Source organism: Alnus glutinosa, chromosome 1 (genome assembly GCF_958979055.1).
Source record: "Alnus glutinosa chromosome 1, dhAlnGlut1.1, whole genome shotgun sequence".
In the NCBI taxonomy this organism is placed as follows: domain Eukaryota; kingdom Viridiplantae; phylum Streptophyta; class Magnoliopsida; order Fagales; family Betulaceae; genus Alnus; species Alnus glutinosa.
Window position 1 is genome coordinate 50,738,156 of NC_084886.1, and position 22,796 is coordinate 50,760,951.

Genomic DNA, 22,796 nt, shown 5'->3' on the forward strand with positions numbered 1-22,796 from the left:
TTCCCTTTCCTTTCATTTTCCCTAAATGTAGGGAATAAAACTATTTTTTTACTTCCCTATCAAAAAATACCCCACAGCAGCTTTCCTTCATTTTTCCCTATATCATTAAAATATTATTTTGTTACTTTTACTTTAATTAAAAGTAAGAAAAGAAAGAGATAAAGTAAGAGAGAGATTATATTTTTAGAATAAACAATTGAATGGGAGGTGAACAGTGCTTCCCAATGCATTGGGAAGCACTGTTCACTTCCTAGGGAACAGATAATTGTAGGGAAGCTGCTGTGGGATGGTTTTCTTGACTTTCTTAAAATTTTCCCTAAAATTTAGGGAACAGATCCCTTGTAGGGAAGCTGCTAGTAATGCTCTAGAGAACAAAACTAAACCAAATAAAATCCTCTTAATTTTAAGTAAAATTATGAAAAATTATTTGACGGTCCAAATTTTGTTTTGTTGAATATACATGGTGTTGTGTCATTTAAAATTTTTATATAAAGTACTAACAATATATCCAGTATGTGACAACAGATGAACTATTAGACCTATCAAATTTAATATCGATCATAAAATAATTATTCTTCATTTCGAGAATGTTAATCGGAACATAACCATGTAAGGCAATTGTTTTAGAACGTATAAACTAACATCTCAAAGATGATATAAGCCATGCTTAAATTTATGCAATCTTCGTGTTTGGACGAGACATGGGAGGCATAACACTAAAAAAAATAATTTTGTCTATTTTAGATGGGAAGAAGAATAATCATTTTATAATGTAAGAACGGTAAGTACATGAGCTTCCAGCCTTTCGGCTAAACTCTCTCTTCTCTCTCCTGATTTCAACCTCACCTTGCCTTTCTGTCGACGAGGAGGAGGGGGTTCTTCCCATCCCCTCCTCCTTGGAGGAGCCTTTTGCTTCCTTGAAGGCCTTTTTGGTCTTCTTGGAGGATACTTCTGCTTTCTTGAAGGCTTTTCTAATCTTCTTTGAGGATTTTCCTGCTTCCTTGACGGCCTTACCAGGCGTTTTGGAAGCCATATCCACCTCTTTGGAGGTTTTATCTTTCAATAACAGCTACATCGGCTTCTCCTCCATCAACCATTCGTCGGAATCTGCTTCTCCCCTCCGTTCCCTTTGGCGGATCCGTCATTTTCTTGGAGTTTTTGGATTTAGGTTTTTCAAACTCAGATCTGTAAATTTTTGGACGCTCCACCCTCAGACGCGCCATTCCACCATGCTCCTCGGTTTTCTCCGCTTTCCACTGCCACCGATCCCGCCTCCATCCGGTCAGTGCGCAACGGTGCATGGCCCACACGCGCCCGCGAGTAGATCTTACTCGTTGGCGCGTGGGCCTTACGTGCTGACATGTTGTATGCCGTCCTCCTCCGTGCGAGCTCCTCTTCCGCCGATGCTGCTTTTGTTTTGTGGTTTTTTGTAATTTCTTTGTTATTTTTCTGTTGTTTTCTCTCACTTTTGTGAGTGTTTTGTTGTTTGTCTTTTGTGGTTTGGGTTGTTTTCGTTCTTCTGCAGCAGTTCCTCTCCGATCTTTGGCAATGTTTCCTCTGCAACAATTATTTCTCAGTGGTTGTTGTTTTAGTTGGTTGGGGCTTTTTGAGTCCTTTTGTCTTTTTAAACCGTCTTGTGTAGCCTCAGGACAGGCCCAACTCGTTTATAGTTCTTCTGAACTCATAGATGATCACTAGTGCCTACTGTTTCTTGTTTGTATTTGTGTTTTACCATCTTTTCCGATGAGGTTCGGTTGGTTTGAAGATCGACCCATTTCCCTTTCCCCATATTTGAATAGAAAAAAAAAAAAAAAATCATTTTATAATTAAAACTTTATTTTACTACATTTAACGATATATATAATATCATATTATTTAAAATTTGAAATAAATTAACGTTAGTTATAAATACAATCATATATGACAAAATAAAATAATCATGACTAGTAAATTCTTGTCTAGCTTACGAGTGAAAAGCACTTTTGTATTAACACAATAATGACATGCATTTAATAGATTTGTTGGAATGTTTGATTGGTGCTGATTCCGAAAACAGCCTGTTGCCACGTTAATGCACGGAGAAGGATCCTCTCCATACCTCTGCAATTATAGTTGATGTCCACGTGTAGTGTTGACTTTTTTTTCCGCCTATTAAAATTCTATAATTTATGATTAATTTTAAAAAATTTATTTTAAAAATAATTGTTTTAAGAATTGTTTGACATCGGCACCCAGGGGAAAAACCAAGATTTCCTACATGAAAAAGACTGAAGTATAAACGAGGGCTCAATTCTATTTTTGTTAAGGGCTAAATCTAATTTTTAAGCCTAAAAATACACACATAATTAAAATAAAATTTGAAAACCAAGGGAGTTCATGGCATCCCCTGGTCTATACAGAAAACCGATCCTCTTAATTTTAAATAAAATGAGAGAAGCTGGTTAATTCATTTAAGAAGGGTAAAATAATCATTTTATTTTTTAGACCATTTTACCTCTCTTGAATACACTAATTGAATTCTCTTCATTTCATTTTGAAATAGAAATGATCTTTCTCTGTCTATACCGGATCCGTCCTTACTGACACATCAGTTTTATATAATAATTACAAAATAAAAATATAATTTTTAACAGTGCTCTTAAATTTTTTTGAACAAATAGCATGTGCTATCATTAATTCTGCAAACAGCCCAGAGGCTTACAACTTGAAAGTAAGGAACAAGATCCCCGAACTCTCTAACCCAGAAGGATCTGACTTAATAAAATAGCTGCCTGAGCAGAAATACAAATTTTACAAGAATTACACTTGAGTCTATCTTACAATAATGCTCACTCTCTAAAGAAAGAGGGCTGATCTAGTAATTAGCCAACAAACATTCCCATAAAATTTGATTCAAACACAAGCAGGCTGTGGCCGGAGAAAAACAAGATAATAACACAAACACAAAAAAGCATAAACAACCAAAAACTAGTTGCTGAAAATGGAGAAGGAGGCTAAAGGCGACGGACGGTGGTGCGTGAAGGACACGTGCCGTCACCAAAACCACACAGACGAAGATCCGACGCCGTAGAACCAGATGCCATCGTGCACGGCCTAAAAATACGGAGCAAGGCCCTCACGCGCGCCAATGAGCATAGAGCTCCCAGGCGCGTGGGCACCATGCGCCGATCATCGATGATCGACACGACTAGAGCTTGCGGCAGCAGGGGCGAAAAACCGCGGGGAATGCGGCTGGGGGGCGCGTGTCAATCAGAATTCGGCGGAGAAGTGTAGATCTGGCTTCCAAAATCAACGAAAAAAATGTGAAAAAACTTGCCAAAAATTATCCCATCGACGACACGTTGGATCGGTCACTCCCCCATAGAAGACATCTTGAGATGAACAATCCTGCCAAAACGAAAGATATAACAAAGAAAAACAAATAACAAGCTACCATAACCCAAAAAGGCTAGGTGAGGGTCAACCACCTCCGGATCTAGCCAGGGCGAACAAAAGCTCCACAACCCTAGAGGTCGGGAGTAAACTAACCCCACTGGACCAACTCAGAGGGAACAGAAAAAAACTTGACTCACGAGGAGGTAGTGGGAAATATCACCGGGAGAGGGTGGCCTCACTCCTCCCCCTCCCAATGAAAACCATGCTCGCAGGAGAGGGGCTCTATAGGAAAGAAGAGACAGACAATTCTCCCCTATGATATTGTTTGCTCTTAAATTATACATGACACACTATTTATTTCAATAAACATAAAAGGAGTTACTACTTAGTTAGAGAACCAAAAGTCCTTTTTATAGAAAAATGAGTGATGTCACAACCTTTTGCTGTTTTCGTTAGAGCTATGATAACAAAGGGGGTTAGAGTTGGAGGAGCGATGATGGTCCAATTGAAACAAGGAAAGCCAAATTTTCGCCTTTGTATGAGATCGAATCACTGTTTTTAATTGGGATTAATGATGATAACTTGTTAATTAATCGTGATTTGATGTATTGTGATGGTTGTGGCGGTGGTGGATAATGCTTTGCTTTTTAGGACCTAAAAGATGGAGCATTAATGGCCTTTTGGTACAATTTGTTGCAAGTAATAGGCCTACATCAAATAATGCTGCAATTGTTTGAATTTTTAAGTTTCCTCAATCAAATGGATGGCTCTTTGGACGATTAACAAGCTTCCTTTCTACTTTTACCCTGTTCCCTTTCCTTTTAATTATAATAATTAATACTTGACAAGAACAATAAAATGCTTTTGGGTTAAAAAAAAAAAAATGGAGGAAAAAACCCATAGTCACTACTAGTTTTACTACAAAACCTTAAACTTTCTATTTTAAATTATTAAAAGGACAAAGGAAAAAGATTTTAGTACCCTAACATTTTTTATTTTAAATTATCCACTTAGTTATGTCAGAAATAATTAATGGACTATAATTATTTAGAGATGTGCTCTCCTCATGTCCTTTTTTCATCATTTTACTTTTAAAAACTACAATTAAATATGCGGGGTCCATATAAAAAACCTACAGGTCCAACAATAATTTTTAAAAATAGAAGGACGAGAAATGATAATAGGAATAAATGAATCATTTTTCAATTTTTTTTTTTTTATAAAAAAACAATAATAATAATATGAAAATTCATAAAATTGAAAAAAGTTGCTAAACAGTAACAAATGTTGACATTAAATGTTGTGTCAACGTTACAAAAAAAGAAAAAAAAAAATAGTGAAAAATTTAGCCATAATACTTGCATCACTTTATTAAGTTGCTAAGATAACGGTCACACGTGTGAGCATGTGATTAGAGGGTATTAAATGTTTATAACTTTTGCTTTCAATCACATGCTGACACGTGTTAAAATTTGTAAAATAATTATATGTGTAGCATTGCTAGCTCGCACGCAATTGTTGACAAGTGTAAAAAAATTGTAAAAGAATTCTATGCCTATCAATTTTTTCAATAGAAAAGCTAGTGATTGGTAGTGAGCAACCCTAAAAGGCCATTTGAACTGTGTAGGTTTCCTTTCAAGGAAACTCGAATGAATATTGAATGGCTGCTTAAATATTTTGAATCAGATTAATTTGTCAAACAATGTCAAAATCAGGATCAGGATGGAATTCTTGGGATATCACACCCACCCACCACTGAGAAAATAAAATAAAAAAATAAAAAAAATCAATATCACGAGAATTGAGCAGGGTTCCCACCAGAATTGAAGATGTAGTTGATATATATGTTATAAAGATCTTTGTCCATCATTCTTAACACATCGTTTGCACACTCCAAAATTGATCAATCAAAATTAATCTTTTGGAACATGCTTGTGTGCAACATAGTACATACAGGATGTCCAAACAATTATCAATGTTGGACCCCAACAGGTGAAGCTGGGCTGTCTCTGATTGAGAAATTTGAGGATAAAGTCAAAATGCCAGCCAAGCTCTACCGGAATTCATGCCTCTTTCACTTTGATCACACAATTTCACGTGCTAGAAAAACAAAAAAGCATTGGATAGATGGGGTTGAAGGGGCATGAAAATTAAAGTTCAATGTGACATTTAAAGGCTCAATTGCATATATAAGCTTTTGGAGGCGGGATCGAGGACGAAAGGAAGAAAGAAGAAGAAGAAGAAAAGAGGAATTATGAGGTAAAATGGTAAATGCATTTTGAATCATTAATCATTTGCCTTGAACGCAATGATCGATGAGATAAAAACACTTTAAAGTGTTGAATTACCGGTTGTTTTAAAAGTTTAAACTTAAATAAATAAAAAAGAAAAAAAAGAAAAGACAAATTTAATTAATATTCTAATACAAACGATGTATATGTAAGGGTGCAAATTCAATTTGCAGAACTGGTTCTCCTTTGTCCCATCTTTTGACCTACACCACTAAAAAAATCAAACTATTCAAGTTCAAGCACTAGACCTATATATATATATATTTCAATACTCATCAGTCTTTAGATCAGCCATTAAAAATAAAAGTTAATGAACATTATCACATCAGCTCAGTCGAATTGAGTGTGTCCCTTCGTCCAGAGAGAGAAGCTCTTATTTTCTTGAGAGAGGAAGTTCTTTTCTGGTTTGTTGTTCGCCAGGAAGGGAGGTTCTTCGCCTCCCTTCCCCGGTGGTGGTGCCTCCTAGCCTTCAAGGGCTATGGAGTTTTTTGTTCTTCCATGGTGTGTATCAATGGAGGTAGATTTCTCCTGGTCATTAAGGTTGTGGAGCTTTTGCTTCTCCGAGTCTTTATTGGGCTTTGGAGTTCGTGTTGGTTTTTTTTCTTCTTCTTCCCGTTTCTTTGACAGGAGATTCATCTTGAGGCGCCCGGTGGGGAGATATTTTTATCGTTCGTGTCGCTGGTAAAACGTTTTCGGACTTTATTTGTTAAGCTAATTTTGATGTTATATCTACGCTTATTCATCGGCTTCTGAGAGACACGCGCCACTCAGATGGGTCCACCGATGTTTTCTGGTTCTGCTGTTGATTGCTTCAGCCGTGTGGGTTATCGGTGACCAGCGCATGGCTGTCACGCGCCAGGGAAGTCTTCTCTTTGAGCTGCGTATGACGGTCATGCTCGGCTTCTTTTCAGTTTTCGCCGTGCAAAGGTGGCGCCCGGACCCAGGGTGGCCAATCTATTGTTTGGTAGCTCCGAGGGCGATGACAATGCCCCTTCCAACGACTTGGGTTGATTTTTCTGTTAGATGTGTTTGTGTATTCCTTAGTTTCTAGGTACAGTATGCTTATGTATAACTCATATTTTATTGGAATTTTCATTGTAATGGGGCTTGATTGTAATTTTAGTAAAATTTAGGATTCTGCATAGACAGCTGTTTTTTAAGTCAGATCCTTCTAGCTTAAGAGTGTGGAGAGTCTGTCCCTTATTTCTCAAGATGTAAGCCTTTGGGCTTTTAGAATTTATAATATCACATGCTATTAGTTAAAAAAAAAAAAGAAAAAAAAAAAAAAGAAAGAAGAAGAAGCTCAGTCGAATTGAGCTATAAATTGTAAAGCTCTTTACATCTTCATTGTCTATTTCTTTAGGTCTAGGATCAAGAATAGGAAGAATCCTTTCTTGTAACTTTTTTTTTAAAAAAAAGTAAAAAGAAAGAAGAATAAGTATTTACCGCCGAATAAAAAGAAGGTGAAAAAACACAGAAAGTGGTAGATGGAATGGAAGACATGGCGAAGGGTGTGACCACTGAGCCCTTTGATAGAAACATAATGGCTTTGGAGGACGGGGGCTCGTCCTTTCATTTTCCTGTATACAAGTCACTTTAACATTCATAACAACCACCATTGACGACTTTATATCATACTATTAAAGCTTCTGAAAATCTATTTGGATTGCCATTTATGGGATCGAATAAAATATAATAAAAATAAATGTTGACTTATCCCTATCTTCATGAGATTATGTCGAGATCCTCAGGTGCACATACATAATTCAATCTCTCTATATATATACATATATTAACCTAAATTATCTAAAGGAAGCATACAATTAAATTATATAATTAGTAATCACTGGTTGTGTGAAGCAGACTTTTCTAGCTCGAAATATAATAATACATCTGTATTGACTGACCAACAGTTTCCATGGTGATATATATTTTATTATTTTGAATTGACTAACTAAGGGTATTACCCTTTTTACTATAAAATCTTTACAAATTTGACAAATACAATTTATAATTGACAAAAATGATGAAAATTGCTTAGGCTATTATAACTTTTGTTACAATTTCCTTATAAATAATGTGGCAATTTATAATTGATAAAATAATTAAAAATGTATAGTTGACAAGTCAGTCACTAATTAATTATTTTGAAACAGTTGTTTCAGTTTGTAAGAGAGTGTGTTGTAAGAACTATAGTGCCAACAGTAATACTCTGAAATGATAGAGGATTTTTATTCTTCACTCTTCACCAGCCGACTTAATCACAGTAAACTAGTTGATTTAAATCATGTCTGGTTCATGTCAACCCATAATAATTAGGGTCGACTTGCATATTGGTTTCATTGTCAGATGGCTAGCTTGGAGTTTTACTGGGGATGAGCCGGCTTGGGCTGAGAGAAGCCCGCTTCTAATGGGTTTATCGTGTGGTACATCCATCAAGTATAGAAACACCCGTTATGGATTGCCACGTCAAATTTGTAAAAAAGTTGTATAGTAACATTTGCTAATTGAAAAAAAAAAATGCTAATTATATATCTCTGTTCTCTTTGTTTGGCCATAAAATTTTCTAACTAGATTAGGTACTGATATATGGTATTATTATAATGAAATCTAGATCATGGAATCTTCCCTTGCGCATGTAGTGGTGACATCAACATCAAGTCATATATATATAGTACGTTAAATTTGTCCTACTGCCTTCATAATTAAAATCAAATCTTCCTGTAATAATAAATGGGTATTATCTTAGAGATTAATTAATTTGTTAACAAATCATGTGATTGACTTGCGATTTTGGGCCTTTATATATATATATGTCCCCTACCACCATGAAAGGGGTCACGTGCCTATAATTAATTTCATTTTTCACTTGCCCATTCTTTCAAACCTGTGGCCCCTCTCCATTTCACTCATTCCAATTTGGTCAAACCGCTCCCTTCCAATTACCAAAACAATAAAGACCAAAAAAAGCATGTCCAATTCCTTCTTGAAGCACACAATTTGTTTATACCCGTTAAATAAATTATAAAATCCAATTAAGAGATATTACTACCAATGAGAGAAAAAAAGAAAATAATTAATATATAAAAACTAATTAAAAATACTTCAAGCAAAAGAAATTCAAAGTGTTTGGGGTGAGACAGAAATGCAACTTCCATCAAAGGGTAAAACGTAAGAAAACCGTTCCAAGTTTCATTCCTTTTTTATTTTATCAAAGTTTAATTCTTTTCTTTTAATCTCATGTCTTATGCTTTAGAATTGATGTAGCCACATCTCTTTCTCCATATTTCTTAGTTAATTACTAACGAAAGTGTAATGCACAATAATCATGTTAGTGCAATTGACCGCACACCAATGGATCAGTTAAAAGGTGCCTACAAAATGGACAAAGTGATTGAAGAAGCTTGTTGGATGTGTTGATAGGAGACACTTATGATGCCTAAGTGAGTAAACGACTTAGGATAAGTAAGAAAAAAACAACGCATACGGGTAATTGAGGAATTAATCAAAAATACATTCGACAATGGTTACTTTTATAGTGGTGGAAGATTTTATTTGTATAACCATATGGCCACGTGGCATCCATCGGTTGGGCGACACCTTGACAGTAAAGAATTCCTACAACATGCATGGGAGTGAGTAGTGGGCAAGCAACAAATATTACCCTTTTGAAGATAATTGTTAGCTGTTACAGTGACGTGACAGGAATAGGGATTCCCTATTGTGCTATTTCATGCGCCTAAAGTGTTCCTTCCAAATGTCATTCGTGGAACCGGATGAACTAATAATTTTGAACAATTTTCTCGAACATACCCATCCTGATCCGAGGGTCGCTTGGGCCCTCGGTAAATGGATCCATCGATTCACACTGTCTACTACTCAATGAGCACATGACACCTTACTTGAGAGAGAAATTTACACAGGTATAACATTAACATTATTATCTCTTAAATCTAAAATAATTCTAAGAAAAATAAAATATATATATATTAAAAAAAGCTACAAAACTTTTGCTATAAAAAAAATTGACGGTGGAAAGTTAGAAACCCCCTGCGGAGGGTTTCGAGTCGCGAGTCAAATTTTTTTTTTTTTTTTTTTTTAACAAAAGTAGACTTTGTTTATTAGTCAATCTCAATCACACGCTTGGATTCGACAGATGGAATCGTAAACGTGGCAGAAAAGAGGCCAAAAGAGGCTCTTTTCAGTACGGAGGCGAAAAGTCGCGAGCCAAAAACACAAGTGAAGGTGTAGGCGCTGTACAGTCTCTACACATCGCTTTTCTTCCTTCTTAAGCCAAAGTGAAAGCAAAAATTCCAACTCAAAATCGATCTGGGCATCTATTTTCTTGGTAGCCAATCAGAGTGGTGGAACGTGGCCATGATGTGCTTGTAAACCAACAACGGCAACTCTAACGTTTAATTATTACAGAAGCAATTTCTGAGTAGCTTCCTTGCCTTGGGCCACCTTTTTTTATTATTATTATTTTTTTTTATGTGCATACAAATTCTAAATTATTTTATCAATTATTCTCCATAATTTTATTTTTCTGAGATGGTTGAAAAGTAACATTATTCGCTTCATAATATTCTATTTTAATATGATGATAAATTATTAATTTATGTATTTTGTAATGTTCTGATCGAAAATGACTAGCTACCTAATTGAGCAATATTTACTTAGATGAAATGTTTCTTAATTTCATTATAATCTATTTGTCTTCCTGTACTAATATCAGAGAGTGAAGGTATTTGTTTTCTTATATATATATATATATATATATAAAATAAAAATTGCCATTTTCTCTTTGATAGTGACAAATCCTTACAACCCATTTGCCAAGCCATCAAGATGCTTGAACTGGCCGGGCCAGAATCGACGATGACAATTCATTGATTATATTGTATGGATATGTAGTAGAATCGTACCATTTTGGGAGCAATGGCAAAGGGTAATTAACTTTTAGAATAATTATATTTAGTAGAATCACAATTCAAAATATAAATATATATATTAATATGTAGTAAATTCATGTATAATTCGATAACGTGTCAATAGAAATTAGCTTTCAAATTTTGAGTTTTTTCTTTTTCTTTTTTTGTTAGTAGCCTTAATTTAATGGTTGATTTTTACTTTTATATTATTTATTTGTATGACAATTAGACATGAATCTGCTAAATAGCTTTACTCTAACTTTTATAGAGATGCCGAATAAGCATTTTTAGTAATGCAAATAGTAAAAGGCCGAAAAAAAAAAAGAAAAAAGAAAAAAAAAACTAGTATTTACTTTATAATGCAGCTAAGTGTGTGTGTGTAAGTTTATATATATATATATATATATATATATATATATCCCCCTTGACTGGGTCTGGGCTACAGAGGCTCACCCCTCCTGCCACCTTATCATACTATTCATATATTTCCAATAATGAATCAATTGACATCCATAATGCTGGTAAAAGGAATGTGGCACTATCTGACACTCAATAATAAGCGTAGGAGGCGGAGACCAGTGCCACTACCCTGTCGAAGATGTACCCCACTGAAGGATACTAATCGAATCGAATGCCACGCCAAAACAGGGTTTGGCCCAATGGTTGAGCAACACATGACATAATTAAGCCATTCAAGGACAGGGGTCCTCCATATGTAAAGGAAAAGACAATAATTCGAGGTAGATTCATTCATCTTTCAATACATTCGTTATTCCGGCACCAAAAACCTTTTCCTTGGAGTTTTTCACTAACTCAAGTATTGGATGTATATGTAACGATGAATTTAATAATTTAATTAATATTATGTAAAGAAAATGACAACAATTCGAGGTAGATTCATTCATCTTTCAATATATTCGTTACTTCAGCACCAAAAACCTTTTCCTTGGAGTTTTTTACCTACTAAGGATCGGATGAATATGAAATGATGAATTTAATCATTTAATTAATATTATGTTATTCTTTTTTAATAAGTGAAGTTTAGCATGTAAATTTTTTAATTAAAATGAGAAGTGAATTACTAAAACATTGTTCAAACTCAAGACTTCTGTTATGATATTCTATCAAATCACTACTTGTTTATAAAAGCTTAAGCTAATAGTAAATGATGATAAATGATGCCAAACATATAAAATATTTAATAGAAATGAAAAGTGAATTATAAAGACTATATTGAAACTCAGAATCTCAACTCTAATATAATATTAAATCACATTTTGTCTCAAAAATTTAAATCAATAATAAAAAAAAATTAATAATTTAATTAATATCATAACACGACACATTCAACCAGTATGGTGCTAATTCCCAGCTTATTTTTATAGGCCTTCTTAACTTGAAGTTGGGCGTGAGGTTTATTGCTTTATCAATTATCATCATACTATATGCCAGAAGCTAAACTATTTTGGGATTACAACTCGTGTGCATTAGACATTAACAAAGAAAAATCAAAAAGTTAATTGTTTCATCTTTGTTCATCGTGGGTTGAAAATTAAATAAAAACATATTTTGGGTACGAATTCATGATTGGGCGAACGGACACAACACAAAAAAAAAAAAAAAAAAAAAAAAAAAAAAAAAAAAAAAAGTATGAAGTGAGTTTGATTACGGTGCACTTGATCTGACATGCAACAGCATGACGTATTTCAATGTTGGACCGTTCTTTGTCCTTCACAGATTTTGAAACAAAAATAATCAACTCTGTCGGTGGATTTTCATTTTCAGCTGGGCCCCATGTTTTATCTGAACACAGTTCAAACCTGGCATATGCACATGGATGATCAGAAAATCGTCATCTCCTAGGCCTGGATGCTGACATGGCACGATCTTAGTGGGCTATTCAATCTCCAGTATTCCAACCAAGTCAAATTCTACCAGCAATGTGTTTCCTGATCTCCTCCTCCAAGCTTCTGCACTTTGGTACTTTTAAACAGTTATTTTACTGACGTTATAACTTATATATATATATAGGTTTAAAAATTGGGCTTTATTTCTGTGAAAAATAAATTTGACCCCTAGTTTAGTCTTTGACCCCCAGGATGAAAAATGTGTTTATTGAAAATGGAATTGTTTTTTTCTTTTTCTTTTTAAGAGAAAGAAAAGAGAACAAATTAAGGAACTAAAAAAAAAAGGAGGAAGCCTTTCCAAAACAGGCAGGAGAGGGTCTGGACAAGAAATGAAGAGCGAGAATGCAGCCAGAATGAAATATAGTTGTGGCCCAATTTGTCACATGATGGGCACAGAAGTTAACACTTCCGTTGACATGACTAACTAGCCAGCTAGATGTATGAGAAATCATGGATAGAACTTCAGAGATGATGGAAGATGGGCACAGAAGTTAGCACTTCCGTTGACATGACTAACTAGCCAGCTAGATGTATGAGAAATCATGGATAGAACTTCAAAGATGATGGAAGCAATACGCCAATCTTGAGTGTGTTCTAGTTTTTGAAGGGCCAAAGTTTCAGTAAGGAAATCACCTTCTAAGATAAAAGAAGAGAATTGTAAAGATAAAGCCAATTGAACAGTTAAAAGTGCCATAGAAGCTTCCCCATAAATAACTGTGCAGGGAGGGCTTCTAAGAGAAGAGCACTGTATAATAGAACCAGTAGAATCCCGACAAACAGCAGCCTGTGCAGAAAATGAATCTCGTATAGCAGTGTCATAATTAATCTTAAAAAAAAGAGAGCAAGGTTTTAGCCAAACAGCAGATGGCTGAGGTTGTTGAGAAGCCCAAGCAAAGCGATGTTCCAACACAATCCTGTTAATAGTAACAGAGAGATCAAGAGCATTTGGGATAATATTATCATGATGAGCTTTATTGCGAGCAAACCATATATTATCACAAGCAACAACAGCAGCAAAAATTTGAAATAGAAGGATACCTGAAGCAAGAATACCAATAGTGCTAGGGTTAAGAATAATTTGAATTCAGTCCGTCATACCAGCAACAAGTAAAGTAGTAATATCCAAAGACCAAAATGAATGTTTCCACACAATATGAGCAATAGGACAAATAAAGAAAAGGTGATATAGAGAATCCACCGGATAGGAACACAGAGAACATGAAGTATCACATAGAGAATTTGGTATGGAAAAGGAGATGCGCTCCTTAGTAGGGATAATATTCCATACCATTTTTCACCAAAGAAGAAGAAGAAGAAGAAGAAGAAGAAGAAGCAGCTTTAAACGATGATTTAAATTAAGCTTTCAAAGATCCTTCCAACATGCAGTGGAAAGAGGGGAAGGGGAAGAGGGTTTAAAGGAAGAAAGATGGTGATGAGCCGATTTGGTGTAAAAAATATTTGAAGTAGATGGAGTCCAAATAACATAATCAGACAGAGGATGAAGTCTAATTTTCATAATTTCAGAGACAGTAGATGAAGGAAAGAAATTGCAGTAAGTTCAGCCTCTCAGAGAAAGAGGAAGGGTGGATAAGATTTGCAATTACTAAAGGATAAGAAGAGCAAAAAGATAGTAAACAAGGCTTAGGTATAAACTTGAGTAAAGTAGGAATTCAATGAGAATACCAAATAGAAAGCTGTGAATTAAAATGAGGAATAAAACAAGCTCCAAAAGAGAGAAAAGGCACAGTAGATCGAATATCATTCCAAAGAGAAATGCTAGTGTTCCCACCCCTATCCCACTCCCATCCCACCACTCCCTAAGTGCAAAAATCTGAAAATGAATTTATTAAATAAAAAATTAAAATCACTTAGGGTTGGTGGGATGGGAGTGGGATAGAGGTGGGAACTCTAGCATTTTCCCATTTCAAATCCAAGAGCCAGAAGAAAGAGGAGAAGATAAAATATTACCATATTTGAGATACTTCTCCCTGAAAAGGGAAACCCAGAGACAATCATAATTGAATAATAACTTCCAACCTAGTTTAGAGATGAGAGGCAAATTAACCTCTTTCATAAGATGGAACCCCAAATCACATTGATCCTTAGGCAGACACAGAGACGCCCAGGATTTGAGAGAAAGATTTCGAGCTTTATCCTTTGAAAAGCCTCACCAAAAATTTTTGAAAGCTCTATCCATCTTGTTAGGTTAGGTTTTTAGGTTTAAAAATTGGGCTTTATTTCTATGAAAAATAAATTTGACCCCTCGTTTATTCTTTGACCCCCAGGATGAGAAATGTGTTTATTGAAAATGGAATTGTTAGGGTTGTCCACTAATCAAAAGAAATTGATTTAGAAACAATAAAAAGGGAAAATTGCCAGGGCCCAAAAAGAGAAATACCGAACAAAAGGAGATGGAGCATCTCGCAGCAGTAAAGAATGAAAATGATACCTCAACCAACTGACCAAGTCCGCGCTCGAGCAACGTACGTACGTACGTACGTACGTAGCAGATATAATTATTTAATTATGAATAACCGAATGATAAACATCCGAACTTTAATTATTGGTTAAATAATTCCAAAAAACAAAATTTAATTCTGATGCATGCCCATATTACTTACTTCTCTGGGAGCATTTTCAACAAAATATGTAAATGACTTATAATAATTAAATTTAACTATTATGAGTTATTTTTTGTCTATAGTAAAATAGACAGAATTAATTTTTTTTTTCTTTATAGCGTGAATAGTAAATAGGTAGAAGAACATATTTAATATTCACACTATAAATAGTTTTTTTTTTTTTTAATTGTTTTATCTCTTCATTTCCTTATTTCACACACTCTGTTCCTTTTTCTTTTTGAGATAGGATATGTTATCACCCCATAATACAACTATTGACACAATTTTTTTTTTTATTAAACAAAAAACCATGAAATCATGTAAATAGGTTGGGGTCTGGTTTTATATTTTTTATTGAAAAAGAAAAAGAAAAAAATAAGTCAATAATTGTGTCATAGGGTGGTAAAATATCATTTTTCTTTTCTTTCACTCTTCCACACAAAATAACATTTAAATAAAACAAAGAGTAAAATAGAGAATATGTTGGAGAGAGTATAGAAAAAACAATAATTAAAATAAAAAATTTTACTCTTTTAATAGCTACTTTAACTATTATTACTGAAAATGTTCTTAGAGCAGTCCCATCAGTCTTCCAACAATTTTTCATATATTTAGGTAACAAAATTACTTTTTGTTTCCCTGTAAAAAAACACTCTACAATAGATTCTATTAATTTTCTCTATATCAATTAAATACTATTTTTTACTCTTATTTGATTATTTTTTTATCTTTCCTACTTTTATTTTTTTATTCATTTTTTTCTTCTCGATCTCCTCTCTTGTCATCTCAGTCCTATCTCTCTCAAAACCCACCACCACTCCTTATTCTCTTCCTCTTCTCTTATTTTCTTCTCCCTTTCTTTATCTTCCCAATCATTCATTCCTCTCTTCTTTGTGACCCAACACAAGTAGAGTGAGAGAACCCGGGAGAGAGACCGAATTAGGGAGAGAGAGCTTGAGGGAGAGAGATCGAATCAGAGAGAGAATCGGAGATGCAGAGAGACCCGTGGGTCCGATTTCCGGTGGCCTAAGAACAGACACAATGAGAGGAAGGTCCGATCTTCGATGGGTGATGATGGGTCGACGCCGTCGAAGTTAAGGGCGCAATTCTGGTGGCTTGAGGTGCAAACTTCCGATGAAACAAGAGGAAATTTCCGATAGAATTCTGGACATTTCGAACTGTAAAATTTCGGTTGAATTCTGAACTGTGAAATTTTCGGTGATCTTGGGGCTTTGCCGGGGTTGAAGAAATTTTTGATTTTGATTGAGTTTGAGGTTTGACAGGATGGAGACAATGGATGACGGGGAAGGTGGAATGGGAGAGGAGAGAGAAGAGAGAGATGGTTTTTTTATTTATTAAAATATTATGTTGGGAATCTACGTACTGTAGAATATACATGGTTACTGTAGATTCCCAAAGAGATTATGTAAATTTAGGGTGTCTAATAGTGGCTGTTTTTTGATTATTTTTTTTTTAATGAAATTTTTCTTAAATATAAGAAAGATAACCATTTCATATTTTTAATATATTAATAGTAATACATGTCATTATTCTGTTGGCACTAACACGGCACACTAATAGAATTCACTATCTTATTAGAATGATAGGGAAACTTTTGTATGCATGTAACTGGGATCGAGATCTTGTTACAAAATATTCATCATTAAATCTATAAATTTAATTTGGACTATGAAATGGAGAGAATTAATCCCACTCCTTTAACGGGAAGGTCCAGTAATTTTATTTCTGAATTAAAATAAGATTTTCTCAAGCTCATGAGAATGTGGAACCCATCTGTTTTTGACCAAATCCATATCATATGAAGATCAAGTTTTACGGAAATTGGAATGCATGTCTATGAGCATCTAGATCCTCTTCATCAGTTTTATTTTTTCATCCAAATGATTTTTTTATTTTTTTTATTTTTTTAATATGAGGCAATAAATTTAACGCCCACTCATTTCAAAACATTAATGTTATATATATGATTTTGATAGATAGAAACCCAAACTTCCTGAATACATTATAATGGAATTAAGAAATATTCCTATATATATTAGATAATGATTCCTGGCTTTTGGTTAACCATATCTAACACGTAGTAGTTGCTTGGCAAAGAGTTTTACCTTTTAATGAGAAATTTGGACCAGAATGAGAAAGAAATGTATATAATTTCTTGTTTGACAAAACTCACATCGATCTTTGCTGATGGAACCATTTCATCCTATAAAGTACAAGAAAAAGACTTAGCAATACATAATCAAGTTATATAATCAAGAGAGTCGGTCAGTCTATTCAGGGACGGAACCAAAATTTTTTACGAGACGAGCCAAAGAAGTCTAAGGCCTAAGGGCCAACCGGCAACTAGCCAAGGCCAAGGTTTCAATTATGGGCTCATTTTTTTATTTAACAAACTATATTATCATGAATTTTTTTCAGAACACAAGGGGCCATGGCACATGGGGTCTCAATGCAGGTCCGTCTCGAAGTCTACTTACATAGCATTACTCAATTCATATAGAACAAAAAACACGAGTAATATATGCTAGACCTACAACCGATTTACATTTGCTAATAAGCTGAAAAATAATAAAAAACTACTACGTAGTAGTTCTAGTATTATTCAAAAATATATATATATATATACAAAAGAGCTGCTAAGCTAAGTTTGGTGAAACTCCTTTGGAAGAAAGAAAAATTCCAATATCCACTAATGAGGAAGCAGAAAAGCTTAAGACTAAGGATAGCAGTTAGCTATCTATTAAAATAATAATAATAATAATAATAAATAAATAAATAAATAAAAAAAAAAAACCCAGTTAGCTTAATAGTTAAGAGAATCACTCGCACACACTCACTTTTACTGAAATCCACAGTCTCACTGCCTTTCTAACACATCAGTGGACAGTGGGCACCTATGGAAGTAGCCGCCAGCTCATTCCCCTCCCAGACGTCGACCTCACACCAACCAACCTCCTTTACTCTCTCTCTCTCTCTTCGCCTCCTCATGTATATATATATATATATATAACCCACACACTCACACCTACACCTCAATCAACTCTCTCTCGTTAATTAATTTTAGCAACTCTCTTTCAGAACCCCCAGCAAACAAACATGGGCTACGGTAGGCTCGAACCGTCCGACCCGGTTGGCGGGCCATCCAGGCTACATCCCAACCAACCAGAGCAACCAGCGTCATCACCCCAACCGCCAAGCAGGAGGAACAAGATAATCCTCCTCTCCATGCTCTCAATTACGCTGCTCGTCGCGTCCGCCGCCTCCGCGGCTGTCCTGATCGGGCTCCGGACCCGGGCATCCGGCCAATCCGGATCATCGGTTCACCGTACTCCGACCCGGGCTATATCCAAGACCTGCAGCAAGACCCGGTTCCCGGACCTGTGCGTGAACTCGCTGCTGGACTTTCCGGGCTCGACCAAGGCGTCCGAGCGGGACCTCGTCCACATTTCCCTCAACATGACGCTGCAGCACCTGAGCAAGGCAGTGTACAGCTCCTCCGGGATCTCCTACCTCCAGATGGAACCACGTGTACGGTTCGCCTTCGACGACTGCCTGGAGCTCCTCGAGGACTCCGTGGACGCGCTGTCTCGCGCGCTGCTCTCCATCGGGGGCGAGCAGCTGTCCGGTGCGGCCGCTTCCACGAACGACGTGTTGACGTGGCTGAGCGCGGCGCTCACGAACCAGGACACATGTACGGAGGGACTCGCGGACCTGAGCGGACCCGTGAAGGACCAGATGGCCGCGAGGCTGAAGGACCTGGCGGAGCTTTTGAGCAACTGCCTGGCGATATTCTCTGGGAGCGATACCAACGACTTCTCGGGGGTTCCGATACAGAACCGGCGTCGGCTAATGGAATCCGATATTTCGGAGGAGAATGCCGGTGGTTTGCCGCGATGGTTGGGCGAGAGGGAGAGGAAGTTGCTGGGCTTGCCCGTATCGGGGATACAGGCCGATATAGTGGTGTCCAAGGATGGGAACGGCACGTACAAGACGATTGCGGAGGCGATTAAGAAAGCGCCCGAGCATAGCAGTCGGCGGACGATTATTTACGTGAGGGCAGGAAGGTAAAGACGTAAAGTCGGTGGTACACTTTTCTCGCTTTCTTTTCTTTTTTTGATTTTTTACTCGACTTTTTTCTTTACAGCTTTCGTCACTTTACGTTAAAATTGAAAATTTTGAAACGGCGGTGGTTAACAGTGTAATAATTACGTGAAAAAATAAAATAAAATAAAAAATTCTCTGAAGCTTTTTGTCTTTCTTTTAGGGGTGCGATTGACTAATTGACTTCACCGCAATAATCATGAAATACTATAAACATGTGAATGATTTGCGAATTTACAAAAATACCCCTTATTCTTGATTGAAATTTCGTATCCATATTATATTTTAGAACGAATGAATTTGAATGGGAATGAAAGGGTTTTTTTTTTTTTTTTTTTTTTGACTTTGACTTTGTGATGTGATAATTTCAGGTACGAGGAGGAGAATCTGAAGGTGGGAAGGAAGAAGACGAACTTGATGTTCATCGGAGATGGGAGGGGTAAAACGGTGATATCGGGTAGCAAAAATGTTCACCAGAATATGACGACATTCCACACCGCTTCCTTCGGTAAGTGTGGGTTAAACCAGGTTGTTTGGCAAGTTGTGTTTAACAGTCTGGATGATGACGACGTAGTAGGAGTTGCACGTGGCCTGTCCTTTTATACTTTGCATGCTTTTACTAGATTCCTGTTATTCGAACACTTGTACACAAATGTTTGCTTATGAAATATGATTTTTTGTTTTTTTCCTTCTTTTTTTTTTTTTTTCTTTTTTCATTAAGAAATATTGTTATTTTAATTCAAATAATCTTTTTCTTTTTCTTTTTCTTTTTTTTAAAAATATCAAATTAGTGATTATTTTAATCAAATTGGCTAACCAGACGTGGATTTGATTATTTTAATCAAATTAGTGAAGGTTCTCGTTTTCAGTGAAACATCTTAAGCCAATTATGCGATTCTTGTCGTACGTACAATCAAATCATATATCTAAGTCTTTGCTTATAAACATAAATGGACAAACATTGTCCCAAACTTAACCGGTGGCTACAATTTAAAGAAGGAGAATGGCATTATTGGAGGTGGCTAAGTATGCTCCCGACAAATGTGCGAGAGCTTTATGAGATTTATTTGTCTAAATAAGTAGGTGAACTTTTTGAGATCTGCTTGAATAAATAAGTTTCTTAGAAACTCTTGTAAATTAACTGTTCAAATTATTAATAATACGAATGATAAAATTATTGAAAATTTATATCCGATTAATCATCGGGTATATTCTTGTTGGAAAATCAATATAGCTTATTTGGTTGCTAATCAAAAGCTACTAAGCTTCCCATCCATTTACTCCTTAATTCATTGTATTACATTCCTATGTGTATTCATTATTATTATTATTGTGATAGATACCCCCCCAAAAAAAATGTTTAACCCCCTAGCTTTCATTTAAGTTCTTAATTTCCATTTAGCTTAATTAACTCTCTAAGTCCTACTCTCATGCATGCAGCGGCAACCGGAGCAGGTTTCATCGCTCGAGATATGACTTTTGAGAATTCGGCTGGTCCAGGCAATCACCAAGCAGTGGCGCTCCGAGTTGGTGCTGACCACTCCGTGGTCTATCGGTGCAATGTCATTGGGTACCAAGACACACTCTATGTTCACTCCAATCGCCAATTCTTCCGAGAATGTGACATTTATGGCACAGTGGACTTCATCTTTGGCAATGCTGCTGTGGTATTCCAAAATTGTAGCCTCTACGCTCGCAAGCCAATGCCCTCCCAAAAGAACACCATCACCGCCCAAAACCGAAAAGACCCCAACCAAAACACAGGTATTTCCATCCATGCTTGCCGGATCCTCGCCGTCTCGGATCTTGAGGCATCCAAAGGTAGCTTCCCAACATATCTGGGCCGCCCATGGAAGCTTTATTCCAGGGTTGTGTACATGCTATCCTTTATGGGTGATCATGTACAGCCACGAGGGTGGCTAGAGTGGAATTCAACATTTGCTTTGGATACATTGTATTATGGTGAATACATGAATTATGGTCCCGGAGCAGCGGTAGGGCAACGGGTCAAATGGCCAGGGTACCGCGTCATCACATCGACTGTGGAGGCGGTCAAGTTCACTGTTGCACAATTCATTTCTGGTTCTTCATGGTTACCCTCTACTGGGGTGGCATTCTTAGCGGGGCTAGCAGAGTAAATTACACAAGTGTACCATATATAATATTAGTAGGGGATTGGGATTTCTTGTTATTAGATTGTTTAAATTTTACAAAAAATTGGGCAGTTGAGGAGTTGCGAGACTCACTTGTCCTGGGCAGATAGATTTTGCATCTTAAACTGTCTTAAGCAAGTAGACTCGGCAACTCTCTTCTCTTAAATCGTTGAAAATTTACACATTCAATTAACCTAATAACAGAAAATCCTTATCCATATATTTGGTGATAAGGTGTTGGCTTAAACCCATATATATATATATAGGTTTTCAAGTTTTTTTTTCTTATTTATTTAAATGTATTTCATTAATTATTATGTAACAGTAATTGTTCTTGTTAATTTTGTTGATTTTAACTCAAATATGTAATAGAGGCTAAGAATTAATGAATATCGCTTATATTTCTTGTCATGGTCGCTTAACAATGTCAACAAAATGTACATCATTAATTTAAGTAGGATTTCTAAGTAGAAAATGTACGTCTTAATAAGAATTATTTTTTTAACAAAAAGAAATAAGAAAGGGATGGTACGAGGGCAGTAGTGACATTTTGTTAATTGACTCTGGTTCAGTTCCATCTTGTGGTGTTGGCTTTCACTTTCAACAAAATTGTGTGGCTGAGATTTAATTATTTCGGCGTAATGGTGTCGGTAGCCCGTAGGGCCGACTGAGAACTGCCCCCACATCGCTGCTCATTAAAACCTGTACGTCTGTACCTCAAATTGCATTGAATTCAGCCCTCTAATACTTTTATGGCCAATAGATTTTACGTAGCCATGTGTGGTAATGGAAGAGAAATTGATAGTGTGAGTTGAAAATGATGGATGTGATATAAATAAAAACGAATTTTTATAGAAAAGTAAAAAAAATTTGTATTATGGTGAATTTTTTTTATTTAAATAATAATAAAAAATTATTGATATGATATAAAATTAAAATGTTTTGAAGATGATTATTTTTTAGATAAATGTAAAAAGGGAGAAAATTTTTTTATTGTTCTTGCCAAACAAGCTAGCTCATAGTTCTTTGATTCCGGAACACACCAGCGACACTCAAGCGGATAGAAAGAAAATAATTACAAGTGTTTTTCGTGATACGCTTCAACCCGAAAGACTATATAAATACAATAATATAAATACAATAATTTTGTTTTATCTTAATTCAAATTATTCGAATTTTTAGCCCTCATTTCCATTCCCAGCAAGAGAGAAACGAAAATCAGAAATAGAAGTACAGAACTTCACCTCCCCAATCTACCAAAGTCGGCATTTAAAGTACTTTTAAAGGTGCAACTACTTTTGCTTCCATGTATTATTTGGCAAAACTCGAGCCATCTTTGGGCCCCTCCTCTAGTCCTATTCCTTTAATCGGGAGTTCGGCAGGGCTGGCCGGTGGG

The 22,796-nt window shown here is 35.8% G+C and overlaps 1 protein-coding gene across 1 annotated transcript; it reads left to right on the forward strand.

The window, feature by feature from the left end:
• The first annotated feature begins 18,167 nt into the window (after positions 1-18,167).
• Positions 18,168-21,647, forward strand: LOC133857157 (probable pectinesterase/pectinesterase inhibitor 61). Its single transcript, XM_062292299.1, has 3 exons — positions 18,168-19,210; positions 19,619-19,755; positions 20,688-21,647. Exons 1-3 carry the CDS (start codon positions 18,243-18,245, stop codon positions 21,383-21,385), a joined length of 1,803 nt encoding a protein of 600 aa, XP_062148283.1. The 5' UTR covers positions 18,168-18,242; the 3' UTR covers positions 21,386-21,647.
• The last annotated feature ends 1,149 nt before the right edge of the window (positions 21,648-22,796 follow it).

Excerpts from the sequence above, each read along its gene's own strand:
- LOC133857157 (XM_062292299.1), top strand. The coding sequence starts at position 18,243 with ATGGGCTACGGTAGGCTCGAACCGTCCGACCCGGTTGGCGGGCCATCC. Across the intron at positions 19,211-19,618 it reads ATTTACGTGAGGGCAGGAAG|GTACGAGGAGGAGAATCTGA; the intron begins GTAAAGACGTAA and ends TGATAATTTCAG. Across the intron at positions 19,756-20,687 it reads ATTCCACACCGCTTCCTTCG|CGGCAACCGGAGCAGGTTTC; the intron begins GTAAGTGTGGGT and ends TCATGCATGCAG.